The 14875-nt window shown below is 40.4% G+C and overlaps 1 protein-coding gene across 2 annotated transcripts in view; it reads right to left on the bottom strand.

Moving 5' to 3' along the window:
• FNDC1 (fibronectin type III domain containing 1) overlaps nucleotides 1-14645 on the bottom strand; it is a 78886-nt gene extending 64241 nt beyond the window's left edge. Inside the window, exon 1 of one of the 2 annotated variants that reach the window (XM_026675256.2) lies at nucleotides 13768-14645. In XM_026675256.2, the coding sequence (XP_026531041.2) occupies nucleotides 13768-13855 (88 nt within the window). In that variant the 5' untranslated portion in view covers nucleotides 13856-14645. The remainder of the gene's footprint in view (nucleotides 1-13767) is intronic. The other variant, XM_087969440.1, reaches the window with a different exon arrangement.
• Between the last annotated feature and the right edge of the window lie 230 nt (nucleotides 14646-14875).

Below are 14875 nucleotides of genomic sequence, written 5' to 3' on the forward strand. Positions count from 1 at the left end.
CTAAATGTCTTGCTGATTGTGTGATCAACCATAGTAATAATGGAAGTGACAGGGCCTATGACCTTCTTAGTAGGTAACCACTAACTCATGTCAATCAAGTATGAATTCACTCATAAATCAGTGACATCCCATTTCCACCCCGTCTGCAATTTTAAACAGCTCAAAATTTCACACATGTTTTGTTGGCAACATTTATTCTGTATTATTTTGCATTCAATGTTTCTTAATATACATGGTTTTGCATGGTATTTCTGAGCCAGTTGTCAACTCCAAAACAGTAAGGAAAGCTATACATATTTGGATCCGTTTCTGATTCAAAGAATAACTATATTCCATTTGTCACAGTAATTCAAATTAGGTTAAAAATGGTGAAATTATTTTCTTCCCTGTTACTAGTTACTAAGCCCAAAGTTGATAGAAAAATATTTTGTTTGGTATAATAGATCTTTCAGTCCATGAATTAATTAATTTCTGCTATCTATCTTTTTTCCGTCTTCAAGTCAGTCTTCAGTTCTGGCAATTGCCTAGCTAAGTTTCCAAGATTTTTTAGGTGAGATTTCAGAAGTGATTTGCCCACATCATCTTCCTAGAACTGAGAGAGAGTAACTTAGTATCTAAGGTGGGACTAGAACTTCAGGCCTTTGATTTCTAGTCTGGTGCCTTAATCAATACATCCAACTGGCTGTCATATCTTTCAAGGGCTGATAACTCCTTCTGGATCATAACTTTTTATTGACTCCAGAATCTTACAGCATTTATTTGTGATATAATACTACCAGTAGCTGAAACATTCCAGATGTCCAACATATCTGAAACCAGATGAAACTTCTTAGTAAGTCAAGTTCAGCATGTCTTGAAATTCTTTTTGTACATTCTATAATCCATCAATTTATTTGGCACCTGTATTTTGGACAGAAGCTCAGAAAGCTTGCCTCTCTGTATCCAGTTTTGTCTAGGCTGGTAAATAGACACTGACCGCTGCCAAGAGTGAATACTATATCTGCTGATTCTGCATCCCCAGATAATCTCACTGTGGGTGAGTGAGTGAATGAGTGAAGGAAGGAAGGAAGGGAGAGAGAGAGGGAGAGAGGGGGGGAAGAAAGAAAGAAAGAAAGAAAGAAAGAAAGAAAGAAAGAAAGAAAGAAAGAAAGAAAGAAAGAAAGAAAGAAAGAAAGAAAGGAGGAAAGAAAGAAAGTCATATTTCTAAAGCCATCCAACCCTCTCAATGATTCCAGATGTCACAGGCATTTAAAATGGTCATTCTATAGAAGCAGTCATAAAAAATCTCACAAAATTAGTTTACATCCCATCCTAACCCACATCCCAGGGAAACAGTAAGCTCAGCGAGGCTTTTTCAAAGAAGAACAAGATTGAGGTCATTGGAAACCCTAATAAGATTCTGTTACAGGGGGCCATGACAGAGAATGTATGCATCCTAAATCTCATCTCATGGCATTGTTTAGTAGATGAGACTCAGAGTATACCAAATCTGTCTGATGGAACAATCACCAGGAGATTCTCAAATAACTATTATTTGTAGGGCTCTGACGGTAATAACCAGAAGTGTGAAACTAGTCAAAAATCAACTGGTAACCAGTGCAATTCTTGAAGCCATAGCATGCCCATAATTGTATGCACTTCTGCATTCGAGATCATCTTCCAAATGGACTTCAAAGGTAACCCCACACAGAATTCATTGCAATAGTCCACATGTGAACTAACCAAGATTTTTCCATCCAGGAATGGGCACATTTGATGCATATGATGCATCTGTTGGAAGACCTTTCTGAATACAACCGTCATTTGCTCTTTTAGAAGGAGCAAAGAGTTCTGGAAGACCCCCATATGGCATACTAGTGTTATTTGGAGAAGTGCGACCCCATTCAGAAGTAAAGACAGAAAAATCCCTGAATCGGGAAGGACCCATTAGTAACACCTGGTTTGTTTAGACCTGATCTTAACTCTAATCCTCCCCATCCAAACCTATATTATATTGACTGTTTCCTAGTATGATTTGATTGCTTATTGTACCCTATGACTATCATTAAGTGTAGTACCTTATGATTCTTGACTCTTGACGAATGTATCTTTTCATTTATGTATACTGAGAGTATTTGCACCAAGACAAATTCCTTGTGTGTCCAATCACACCAATCACACTTGGCCAATAAAGTATTCTATTCTATTCCATTCCATTCCATTCTATTCTATTATGACTCATTCCCTGCCATATTTTGGAATGGGATCACCACTGTAAGATGAACTACTAAAAAATGAACTTAGATTTATTTTTCATTTTTCAGTGAAATAGGGAAAAAGAAAAAAAAGCTGGATACAATGAAATAATGATGATCAAAGAATGCATCATTTTATTCATCTAGCAAAAACAGAATGTCTACATTTCTGTCTGGTAGCTTTTCATTCTGAATGAAGGATATATATCCACAAGTTGTCTAGTTAATACAACTCACCACACAGGGTTGCTGTTGTGGGGGGAAAGAAGAGGCATAATATTGTGTGTTAAGTTCCAGTGTGTCAAGCAAAATGAATTTTAAGATGTTCTCCTTCAAATCCTTTCAGGAGAAAATTAACATTGTTTCCTAAGACTTTACCCAAAACAATTAATGAACAAAAGTCTAACTTCAGAACTCAAAACAAGGGCAAACTAACACTACAGCATTTTATCCATCAAGGATGCTCCATTGCAGATTTTACAGAGGCCCCACGACTATGTTGGGTTATGATTATAAGACCTGACTACAAAATATTCTTCCACTTTGTGTTGCAAGAAGGTATTTTTTTGCCCACCTAAGAAAGATTCATATGTTTATAGAAAGGTTTTCCACTCCATCTCTCCTGTGCAAGTTGAATTTTCCACTGGTTCTTGCCAACATTCTCTCAGAAATCTGAAAAAATGTCAAGGAACACATACTCAAGCTTTAACATGCACTTGATGAAGATCCTTCTTGTGTTTTTAATAGTAAATACAAACAATAAATCAGCAGATGCAACTTTTCTAGGGATTAGGAAACATTCTCCTTTGCCAAAGTCCAAACTATAAAATATCAAAACATTTTTATCTTTGTAAAATGTAAGTTGAGGTGCATTTTGTTACTTTTTGTTACATTTACAGTAGCCACAAAATCATCAGTTTTATAGACATAATTTTGAAGGTTGTTTCCTTAAAGCCAAGTTTTAGTTTTAAAAATAAAAAACTTGAAGTTATTTCCACAATGCATCAATATTAATACTGCATGTATTTATTTATATTTAAGTATGTATTTATTTATTTATAAAAGTGAGACTGATGAAAACTGTTTTTCACAAAGCAAGACTTCTTTGATGTCTTCGAAAGCTAACTAATATTTTGTGTTGTAACTTTTCAAGACAAAAATTAATTTCTTAGATAAAATGTTTTAAGAAAATGACAGATATTGTGCACTGAACTTAAAAGTTATATTCTGCAGTTTTTCATAACAAGAAAGAAAGACTGGTGTTTTTTTTGAAGGAGAAGAGAAATAAATATACTGTGATTTTGATTGATTGATTATGTGCCATCGTTTTTAACTCCTCACAACCACATGGATAAATTTTCTTCCTGAGAATCTTTCCGTAACCCGGTCTTCCAAGTCTTCAACAAAGCATTCATCATCACTGTCACTGAGTCTATCCTCTTTGTGGCTGGACATCCTCTTCTCTCTCCTTCCATCTTTTACAAAAATTTGAACCTTCACCAGACAGCTAGCCTTCACATAATGTGGCCAACATGGATAATTTGAGCCTGGTCATTTGTGAAGTGAAAACTCTGGGGAGCCAGTGGCCTTAGTGAGACAGATGCCTCAGGTTACCCATTGTTAAAGACATAATCATAGAACTGTACAATGTAAGAGATGTTCTAATTCAATTTTCTAGTTTAATCTCATGGAGATTTTCCTGCTCAGTAGAAACCATCCCCGCTACATTAATTATGTTCAGTGAAGGAGAGCCCATCACCTTCCGAGTTACCCTCCCTGTGAGTCATGCTTGACTTTATATCATTGCCTCAATCAAACTTATACTCCTAATATTTCCTCATGGTCTTCCATCCAAGCATTACCCTGGTCTGATTCTGCTTAGCTTGTTGATTAGGCCAGGCTGGCTTTATGCCACCACCTAATCTGGGATCAGTTTAAAGTTCACCGCCATCAGCAAAGTTATAAGTTTGAAACAAATATGTAGGTTAGGATTTTAAGTCCCCATCAAAACAAAATTTGAAAATATTTATCTGTTTTAAAAAAAAACTAAATTCTTTCCAAATTTCAAATAGCTTCTCCATGTGCCAGCTTCAATGCCAAAGCTTTTACATGCTGTACAGCTCATGAAAAAATCATGATGTGGTTGGACAAAGGACAGTGGCATTACTTCTTTCTCTCCTATCTTTTTTTTTAAAGCATGAAAATAAAAAATGATGTACATTAATAGACAAGAAGCATTGCAATTTTGGAACAAGATTTAAGGCTGGAAAAATATGAATCTAAAGCCAGTTAAAGGATTCTTTGTTTTGCTCTATTTTATAGTCAATAAACTCCAAAGTCATGGAAATTGCAATATAGAACATGAATGGAATATAGAAATAAAGTAAATAGTAGCAGAAGCAGAAAATTTCCATTTTCCATAATAAGAATCCAATGTAACTTTAAGACCCTTTCAATATTCTGCTCCTGGCTTCAGTAACAACATTGTCTAGCAGACCTATCCAAAGCTACTGTTGTTTTCCTTTCCTTTTTATAAAGCCTTAGTAAAGCCATTTACTAAGACTAGTAATTAAATATTTCAACCAAAAATCTTTTCTCTCGTTCCCTACTTCAAGCTCTTGAATGGTTCTTATTCAAAGATTGCCCAACAATACATCCTTCCAAATTCTAGTGAAACTTCAGAAGTAGGATCCATGCTGGTTGGCAGAAATGCTGCTCCATTTGGGACGGATTTGGAAGGTCCCTGAATTAAGTCAATCTAGAAGATGACCTTTTCTGATCTTTACTGTATAATTTTTCATAGGGTTTTGATAGGATCTGCCTTCTTAAAGTTTTGCAAAGAGCACAAAGATGAAATATTATGTAATTATCTAATATTGTCTGGAAAGCTAAGTTAAGCAGCAGTTAAGGCACCAGGCTAGAAACCAGGAGACTTGTGAGTTCTAGTCCCAATTTAAGCATGAAACCAGCTGATGGCCTGGGGTTAGTCACTCTCTTCTCGGCCTTAGAAAGGATGCAAGAGCAATCTTGCCAAGAAAATTGCAAGTACTAGTCCAGCCAGTTGCCAGGAGTCCATATCAAAGTCACTCTCTTGCAGGAGCTTCTTCTCCTTTCTTCCTCTTTTTCTGAGATTAGCCATCTCTTAAAACAAGCAGAGTGAAACACAGAGGAGACAGAGCAAATCCATAACTCTCTACCTATCCCCTACTGCTCCCTTGTGGTCACTAGGTCATGAAGTGCTGAACAGTCTGTGCCACTGGAATTGCGCCTCTAACAGGGTAGACATGATTCAGAGTCATAATCTTATTTTATGTTGCTTTTCCCAGATTTCCTCAGTATGGCTTTACAGTCCTTGGATTTCCTGATCCTCCTTAGCTTTCCAAGATCAAACAAGATAGGCCAAGGCAGTGTTTTTCCACACTGAGCAATTTTAAGATGAGTATCCCAAAAGTGCTTTTTTCAAGAGGCAACTACACCTTCTGGTTTTTCTTTGAAGAAGTTTCACTTCTCATCCAAAAAGCTTCATCCGTTCTGAGCTCTGAGCTGGACAAAGCTTCTTAGATGAAAAGCGAAAGGTCTTCAAAGAAAAACCAGAGAGTCCAGTTGCCTCTTGAAAAAGCACCTTTGGGACAGCCATGACCTGGATGACTGAGAATCTCCATAAACATTTAAGATGAGTAGATTTTTCAACTCATCAAATTTCCCAGCCAAGCATAAAGTCCACGCCTTTTAGTGGCCTGCGTTTGAGAAATACTGTATTGGGGCTGCCACATGGATAGGCAATCAAATAAAAGGACATTCCAATAATCAAGATGTTTTATTTTTCCTTTTTTTAGAAACAGTAATTGCAATGATAATAATAATAATTGCAATAGTTATGGAAACTGCTATGGAAAGAATGTTATTAGAAAATTTATTTTTCCCTCACATGTCAATGCATGTCAGCATTTGGAGTCTTTTGCCTGCACCATCCAAAAATAAAGTATGCTGCATTTTTTTTTCCTGAAAATTATTTCATTCATAAATTTTAATAGGGCAATTATTCATTAAAGGAATGTTTCATTACAACAGTTGGCAAAACTTTCAGATTTTTTGGAAAGAAAGAAAATAAACATTTTTTAAAAGAAAAAGTGGCCAAGGATTTAATTTAATTCTCAAAACTACAGGTAGTTCTCGAATTACAACACAATTGAGACTGCAACTATGGTCATAAATTATGACCATCACTAATTTTGTGACAAGCCCAATTTTGTGGCCTTTTTGCAGCGGTTGTTAAGTTAGCCCATTGTAAACACTGGTTTTTGGCAAATACATCGTAAATCATGGTCACATGATCGCAGGATGCCATCAGTGGCCATACATGCTGGCCAGTTGCCAAGCACATAAAATGCGGTCATGCAGCCGGCAAGGTGGCCATCAGAACTTTGAATCTGGGCTTATAAATACCTGGGAGGGGGGGGTCTGTCATAATTTTGAACAGTCTCTAATCAACCAGTCATAAGTCAAGGACTACCTGTATTTTAATCATTAACATTTTCTTCAAACAAATCAAGGACAGATACCGGTATTCAATGAGGAATTTGTTTCTCAACCAAGGTAAAAGTCTGTAGAGATTCTCAATCATCCCGGTCAGAGGTCCCCAAACTTGCTAACTTTAAGACTTGTGGACTTCAGCTCCCATAATTCCTCAGACAGCATAGCTGGGAGTTGAAGTCCACAAGTCTTAAAGTTGCCAAGTTTGGGGACCCCTGATCCAAAGGTGCTTTTTTAGGAGGCAACTGCACTTTCTTGTTTTCTCCTTTGAAGACATTTTGCTTCTTATCCAAGAAGCTTCTTCGGCTCTGACAGGATAATGGGGAATGGAAGGATTTATATTCCCTGCAGACAGCTGGTCATCTGCGTCCTTTTAGCGAGTTGTTGAAGCACTTGGAGGTTTATCTGTGTTCTCAGGATCACCTAGGTAGTGCTCCTGGTTCCTCTAGTCTGTAATTTTTCTTCTCTGGAAATCCATTCCTACTCCCACACCATTCAAAGGGTGTTCAGATTACCAGCGGGTCTGCAAGGAATATAAATCTTTCTATTCCCCACTCTCCTGTCAGAGCTGAAGAAGCTTTTCAGATGAGAAGTGAAATGTCTTCAAAAGAAAAAAAACAAGGCAGTCCAGTTGCCTCCTGTGAAAAAGCACCTTGGGTCAACCTAGGTAACTTTAAGATCTATGGCAAGGGTCTTCAAACTTGGCAAGTTAAAGACTTGTGGACTTCAACTCCCAGAATTCCTGAGCTAACATGACTGGAGGAATAATTCTGGGAGTTGAAGTCCACGAGTCTTAAAGCTGTCAAGTTTGAAGACCCCTGACTTTAACTCTCAGGATTCCCGCACTGCCTGGGGAATTTGGGGAGCTGAAATCCACACCTGTCGCTTGCAACTTTCCTCACCATCTTAAAATTGCTGAGGTTGAGAAATGCTGGTCTACCGCAGCTTTCCTCACCAGCTGCCTTCCAGACATGTATTTCTTGATCTCATATTGGGAATGATACTTAGCCATGCTAACTGGGAACGATGAGATAATAATCTGGCCCATCTATAAGACCAGTCAAGAATCAGATGAAAGGGTGCAGCTCCACAGGAAACTGGCAGAACCAACCGAAGCCACAAATTTACTGACACACAGCGCAGCAAAGAGCACATTTTTTGTCACCTCTCCAGTGGCGGATTAAGGCTCTCTGGTGCCCTAAGCACTGACAAATCTTGGTGCCCTCCCTCCTTTGTACATACTGTACACACGAAGCCATATTCTCAACTTTGTGGTGCCCCCTTTGGGCCTGGTGCCCTAAGCACATGCTTAGTCTTAATGGTTAATACACCACTGGACCTCTCCCAGGGCCCAGGCATATCAGTGTGCCCTTGGTTGGCTATGTGCAACATCTGGAGGTGGGAGAAGGGGGAAAAAGTTACTTCTGGAGTGGAGCATCTAAAGCTGTGCTTGGACCATCTCATTTGTAGCGGAACGATGAGACAGAGAGGGTGGGATGCAGGGGTGGGATGCTACCAGTTCTGCCCGCTTCTATAGAACCGGTAGCTCTGAAGAGCAGCAGATACTGCGTTTGCTGCTGTTTGGCCCACTCGCCTGCCTGGGCTCTTCGCTGTCCTTTATTTCCTGCTTTTTCAACCTCAGTTGCTTTGCACAGCACAGCTGCAGTTGAAAAAGCAGGAAAGAAGAAATCCACACCTGTCGCTTGCAACTTTCCTCACCATCTTAAAATTGCTGAGGTTGAGAAATGCTGGTCTACCGCAGCTTTCCTCACCAGCTGCCTTCCAGACATGTATTTCTTGATCTCATATTGGGAATGATACTTAGCCATGCTAACTGGGAGCGATGAGATAATAATCCGGCCCATCTATAAGACCAGTCAAGAATCAGATGAAAGGGTGCAGCTCCACAGGAAACTGGCAGAACCAACCGGGCGGCACTGCTGATCGTTTTTTACGCGTGCATGCAGTAAAACATAGTTGGTACTGGTAGTAACACCGGTTGAATCCCTCCCCTGGTGGGGTGTGGGCATAGTCCCTTGGGAACAGCCAGTAGGCAATGGGACTGTGTGGGTTTGCCTTAACAGAGTTTAATTCTGAGTGGACGTGTAGGGGTAGTCCTCAGGTTATAACCGCAACTGAGCCCAACATTGATGTTGCTGAATGAAACGTTGGTTAAGTTGATTTTGCCTCATTTGATGACTTTTCTTGCCACTGTTGTTAAGCGAATCATTGCATTGGTTAAGGTAGTAACACGGTCCTTAAGTGAATCCGGAGGCCCCATCAACGTTGCTGGTTGGGAGGCTGTGAAAGCTGATCACGTGACCCCCAGGGCACTGCGATCGTCCTAAATACGAACCAGTGGACAAACATCTGATTAAAAGTGTTGAAAAAAACCAGTCATAAGTCACTTTTACAGTGCTGTTGGAACTTCAAATGGTCACCAAATGAACTGTTGCAAGTCGAAAACTACCTGTATAAGATTGTGCTGTTATCCTGCTGACTGTAGACTGGCCCTACAGATGTGCTGGACTATTATCTCATCATTCCCGGTTAGTTCTACAGAGGAATGATTGAGTCTATCATCTGCACCTATATAACTGTCTGGTTCGGTTCTGCAACCCAACAGGACAAACACAGACTTCAGAGGGTAATTAGGACTGCAGAAAAAACAATTACTACCAATCTGCCTTCAATCGAGGACCTGTATAATGCACGAGTCAAAAAGAGGGCTGTGAAAATATTTACAGACCCCTCACATCCCGGACATAAACTGTTTCAACTCCTTCCCTCAAAACGACACTATAGAGCACTGCACACCAGAACAATTAGACACAAGAACAGATTTTTCTTGAATGTCATCACTCTGCTAAACAAATAATTCCCTCAACGCTGTCCAACTATTACAAAGTCTGCACTTCTATTACTATTAATCTTCTCATCACTCCTTATCACCCAACCCCTCCCTCTTGTGACTGTATGACTATAACTTTGTCGCTTGTATCCTTTCAATTTATATTGACTGTTTCCTAGTATGATTTGATTGTTGATTGTACCCTATGACTATCATTAAGTGTTGTACCTTATGAGTCTTGAGTCTTGACGAATGTAGCTTTTCTTTTATGTACACTGAGAGCATATGCATCAAGACAAATTCTTTGTGTGTCCAATCACACTTGGCCAATAAAGAATTCTATTCTATTCTATTCTATTCTATTCTATTCTATTCTACTCTACTCTATTCTTAGCGTGGCTAAACATCATTCTAAGTATGAGATTAAGAACTGCAACTCTGGAAGGCAGCTGGTGAGGAAAGGTGAGGCCAAGATAAGCTGCTCAGGTGAAGAATGTAGCGGTAAACATAAGAAATGATCATTCATGCGGATGTCCTTTAACTAAATTCCAGATTTCTGAAATTCTAGAATTCTTTCCAAGCACGTACAGGTATTCCTTGACTTACAACAGTTCACCTAGTGACCGTTCAAAGTTACGACACTGAAAATAGTGACTCAGGACCGTTTTTCACACTTATGACCATTAAAGCAACCCAACAGCCAGGTGATTTACATTTGGATGCTTGGCAACTGAAGCGTCCTATTTATGACACTTGCAGTGTTCAGGAGCCATTTTTCTACCTTGTCACAAGCCAAGTCAATGGGGAAGCCAGATTCACTTAACAACCATGTTACTAATTTAATGACGGCAGTGATTCACTTAACCAATGTGGCAAGAAAAGTCATAAAAAGGGACAAATTCACTTTAACAACTTTTTCACTGAACAACATACAACATACGTCGTACGTTGAGGACTACCTGTACAGGTAGCCTTTGAATTATGACTGTAATAGAGTCCTCCCATTACCATTGCATATTGTAACAGTAGAAAAAAATGGGGTGGTTACAATTTTACATTTTGGGGGGCAGGTGTTCAGAAAACCAGTGGATCACAATGGACAGAGTTTTTGCCAAAAACCAGAAACAACTGCCAGTTTTGTGTTAATGCTGTTGTGTTATAAAACTTGGTCACATTACTACAGGGTGCAACACGCAGCCATAAATGTAGCCATGTTGCTGAGAGTCCAAAGTGCCGTCATGTGATTGTGGGGGACGGGCGTCCTTTGGAACTTCGGATCCAAATCGTAAATCTCTTTTAGGTAGGTTGTAACTTCAAATAGTTGCTAAGCAAGCGGTTGCAAGTTGAGGATTACCTCTAACAAGTTCATTTGGAACTGACTTGGAACCGAACAGAACCAGAGCCAGCAATTATTTTATCCAAAAAAAAAGAAAAATTTTCCCTGCTCATCCAATTGGTTTTGGCCAGATTATTCTTTGATCTGTACCTCCAATTGTTGCAATTGAGTTAACAGAACAAAGCTGAGGTTCAGTAGGAGAGTTTGGACAAATATACTGTATATAGATTGAAGAATAATGTGAAGAAACATGCTCGGAGAACCAATAAATGGCCTCTGAGTGAGTTGCAGGTGCTTTTAACAGTAGAGTCTCTGGACAGGACATTCCATATTATGTTAGGGTGTTCCAAGCAGCCACTCCCTGAAGCCACTGTCCTGCAATGTGTTTTTTCCCAAAAGAAACAGAAGAGCTGGGGAAAAATGCAGTGGGAACTCTTCAGGCATTGCCACACCTACCTTTATGTTCAAAGGCATCTTGCTGGAAACAACCACAGTTGTATTGACACAATTTATTTATGCCTGATGAAAGATACTTCACAGTGCATTTTTTAAAACCACCATGAAATTGCTGATATTCAAAACCTGGGAGAGGAGAAACCTCTCAGTAAAAGGCGCATTTGTTTTTGTTTCAACTTTCCAACCTGACATCATGAACTTACTGTATTTTCTCAAGCTTGATGTTTCCTTGCTTCTAAAGGGATTTGTTTCCAAAGCACTCTGTCTTGCTTAGGATTTAGCCCCTACCTTAACAATCCTATCATCTAATCGTGGCAAGGAACTGGCCCTGTGGGCAAATATGCACTAGGAATTCCTGTATTTTACTCCCAGCTCAACTTGTATGGGCATATACAGCTTCTCACCATTTTTGCCCTCCCTGCAAGAGAAAAGTACATGCTTTTTTTTTTTTTTACACAGATCAAAAGGACCAAAAAGAAAAGAAAAAAAAAGAATGGGAGGTGGGGAACATTCTTTTCTTATACATAAAACTTTATTTTAAAAAACAAGCAAGAGCTAATATTTAGAATAGAGAAAAAAAGAGAAGAAAGAAAAAGACAGAATCCAAAGGGGAAGGGAGGGAGGGAGGGAGGGAAGGAAGGAAGGAAGGAAGGAAGGAAGGAAGGAAGGAAGGAAGGAAGGAAAAATAGGCTTTTGATTTTCTTTTCAATGGTTATAAATTAACTTCTTACTCATGGTTACAACATGACTTACACTTTTTCTACAATCTATTTTTTTCTAGTCAGTAAGACCATGTCACAATTTCATTTTTTTTTCCTGTTTCACACAAAATCTGTAGGAGTTTCCAGTCAGCATTAAACTTAGATAATGTCTTTTCTCTGATCAGATTTGTCCATCTGGCCATCTCAGCAAGTCCCATCATCTTAATCATCCATTCCTCCATTGTGGGTAGTATTAAATCCTATCTCCTTTGTGCTTATAATGGTCTTGTTGTAGTAGTCATATATAAAAACGAAATTCCAGGACTTTTTCCCAACTGGTTTATCAATCAATCCCCCCAAAAAAGCCTCTAGTTTCAGTTGCATATACATCTTTAAAATCTTCTGAATTAATGCCTGTAATTGAATCCAAAACTTTCTAACTCTTTTGCACATCCACCAAACATGATAAAAGACCTTTCTTGCTGGTTTACACTTCCAATACAACTTTGAAGCATCTTTACAGATTCCAGACAATTTTTTCCAATGACATATACCAATGATACGTAATTTTATTTTATTTTATTTTTTTAAAAAAAAGGACGTGGGGAATGTTCTGAGCAGGGGAAAACAATCCAGACCCTGGAAATCCTCTCCAACAGCATGCGTGGCAAGATCTCTCCCAATCATTCCTCATTGTTTCATTATTATTTTTTTCCCCTCCAAATCTTATTTCTGATCACTAACCATTTCTCTTCTGGAGTTAGCCTATGCATAGTTACTGCAAATCTACCCTGCAGCATTCCGGTGAGGAATGCTATCCCTGAATTGCAATCTTTGCATTTTGTAAACAGCTCAGAAGCTTCCCCGAGTTCCTTGGAAGAGTTTGTATGTTTGTGTTTGTTTTACACTTAGGAACAACCGCTTCAGGTTTTGCATCTCTGTGGGACTGCATAACCAAAACAGAAGGTGGAGATCTGAGCTTTGCAAAAGTGTGTGTGTGTGTTTGTGTGTTAAGCTGTGATACCATGTACACAAATAAACTTTTGCTCCACTGCATTCCTAGGAGGTTTTCTTAAGAAAAAAAACTTTTGTGGACAGCCACACTCTTATCAATCCTCTTTTAAAAGAAAAAAGAAGACAATGTTGAAGAAGACACATTTGCATGTTCATTCTATGTGATGGGGAAAAAAAAAAGGTCCAGGCTAGCAGATATTTGCCCCCCGCCCCCCAGGAAGCCCAATTGGCTGACAGACCCCCTCCCCCCACAAAGCAGGTGGAGATAAGAGCTATTCGTGGCAAGAGAAGCGATAAGAATTGGGAAAGTGCGACATTTCTCACGCAAGGTATTCCTACGGCTGGAAGGGGCTGGCGTTGCGACTTTCTGGAGCGCCGGCCCTCCAGATACCCAGAGTTAAAACTCCCGTCCTCCTTGGCCAACATAGCCAACTGGGGAGCATTGGAACTGTAGTCCCACACCTCCTGGGTTGCCATGCTGAGGAATTTAACAGGAGAGAGAGGGTGAGAGGGAGGGAGAGAGAGAGAGAGAGAGGCGTCCCAACCCCTTCTGCAAACTATCCCAGGGGGCTCCCACGTTCCCTCCCTCTCCATAAGGGCGCCCGCGGGCCTGCCGTCGGGAGAACGAACCGGGGACTGTACCTGGGGAGGCAGAGTGGAGCAAGGCAACGAGGAGCACCAGAAGCGTCCCGGCGGTGAGCAAGAAGGTCCGCGAAGCCGAAGCAGCCATGGAGCCGGTGGGCGCAAGGTGCCAAGGGGGCGCCTTGAAAGCTGCCTAAAGGGAAGGTGGCTGAGAGCTGACGGCGACGGGCCGGTGCAGAGACCTCGCTCTTCCTCCGGCGCTTCCCCTCTCTGGTGCCCGCTAGCAGAGATCAGCCTCGCCTCCGTTGCCGTCTTTGCTCGCCCCTTCTCTTCACCGCGCTGTCCCCGCTTCTCTCCGCGGGGCTGCCTCGCCGGCCTCCTGTCTCCTCCTGCTGGCCGGTGGCGCCATTGCAACCTCCGGGATTCGAAGTTCAAGTTTAAGGGAAACAAAGACCCCTCCGGTCGCTCGGAGCCGACGGGTTCCGTTGGGGGGACGGCTCGGCTGGAGATCGAGCTATGGGGTGATCCCCTGGGATTCCCTTTTGCGAACCTCCCATCGCCAAAAATCAAGCAGAGACGAAGCCCGGCCGAAACAAGGCCTCTGGCTAGCTGGAGGAGGCTGGCTTGCCGTGCTAATTGAGAGTGCGGGCGTGGAAAGTAAGAGGACAGAAGGCAAAGTTTTTAAAAATGTAAGAGACAAAGGACCCCAAGGGACCCCAAAGGGCTATGTTCCCCTTTGCTGTTCCGGAATTCATTGCATTGCATTTTTATTGCTCCCCTTTTAAAGGACAACATAGGGGCCCCAATTTTTATCCATACAACAACTTTGCAAAGTCCTATGTAAGACAAGAAGAACCTGCTAAATTTCTAGACCAAACTAAGTTCTGGCTTGTTTTAATCATGGTGATTGACTTGTTTTGTTTTCTTCTTAATGTCCTGTACCCCTGTGATTTTGGTTGTTTAGCAAATTCAAATATGTAGGGGTATAGTAATTTTTACTATCACCCTTTAGGTGATAGTAAATTAAAAGTTTCCAGGTTCAATTTTGTTTTTTAAGAAGGGCTATAGAAGGCTAGATTTTGCCTAAGTAATATAGTTAAACATACTGCCAAACCAGAGATATACAATTTTTGATTAGCTCAGAGTCCACATCAACTTTAACCAGACT

The sequence above is a fragment of the Notechis scutatus genome, chromosome 1 (assembly GCF_049901735.1).
Source record: "Notechis scutatus isolate UNSWTSFEM ecotype Mainland chromosome 1, rNotScu1.2, whole genome shotgun sequence".
Classification (NCBI taxonomy): Eukaryota; Metazoa; Chordata; class Lepidosauria; order Squamata; family Elapidae; genus Notechis; species Notechis scutatus.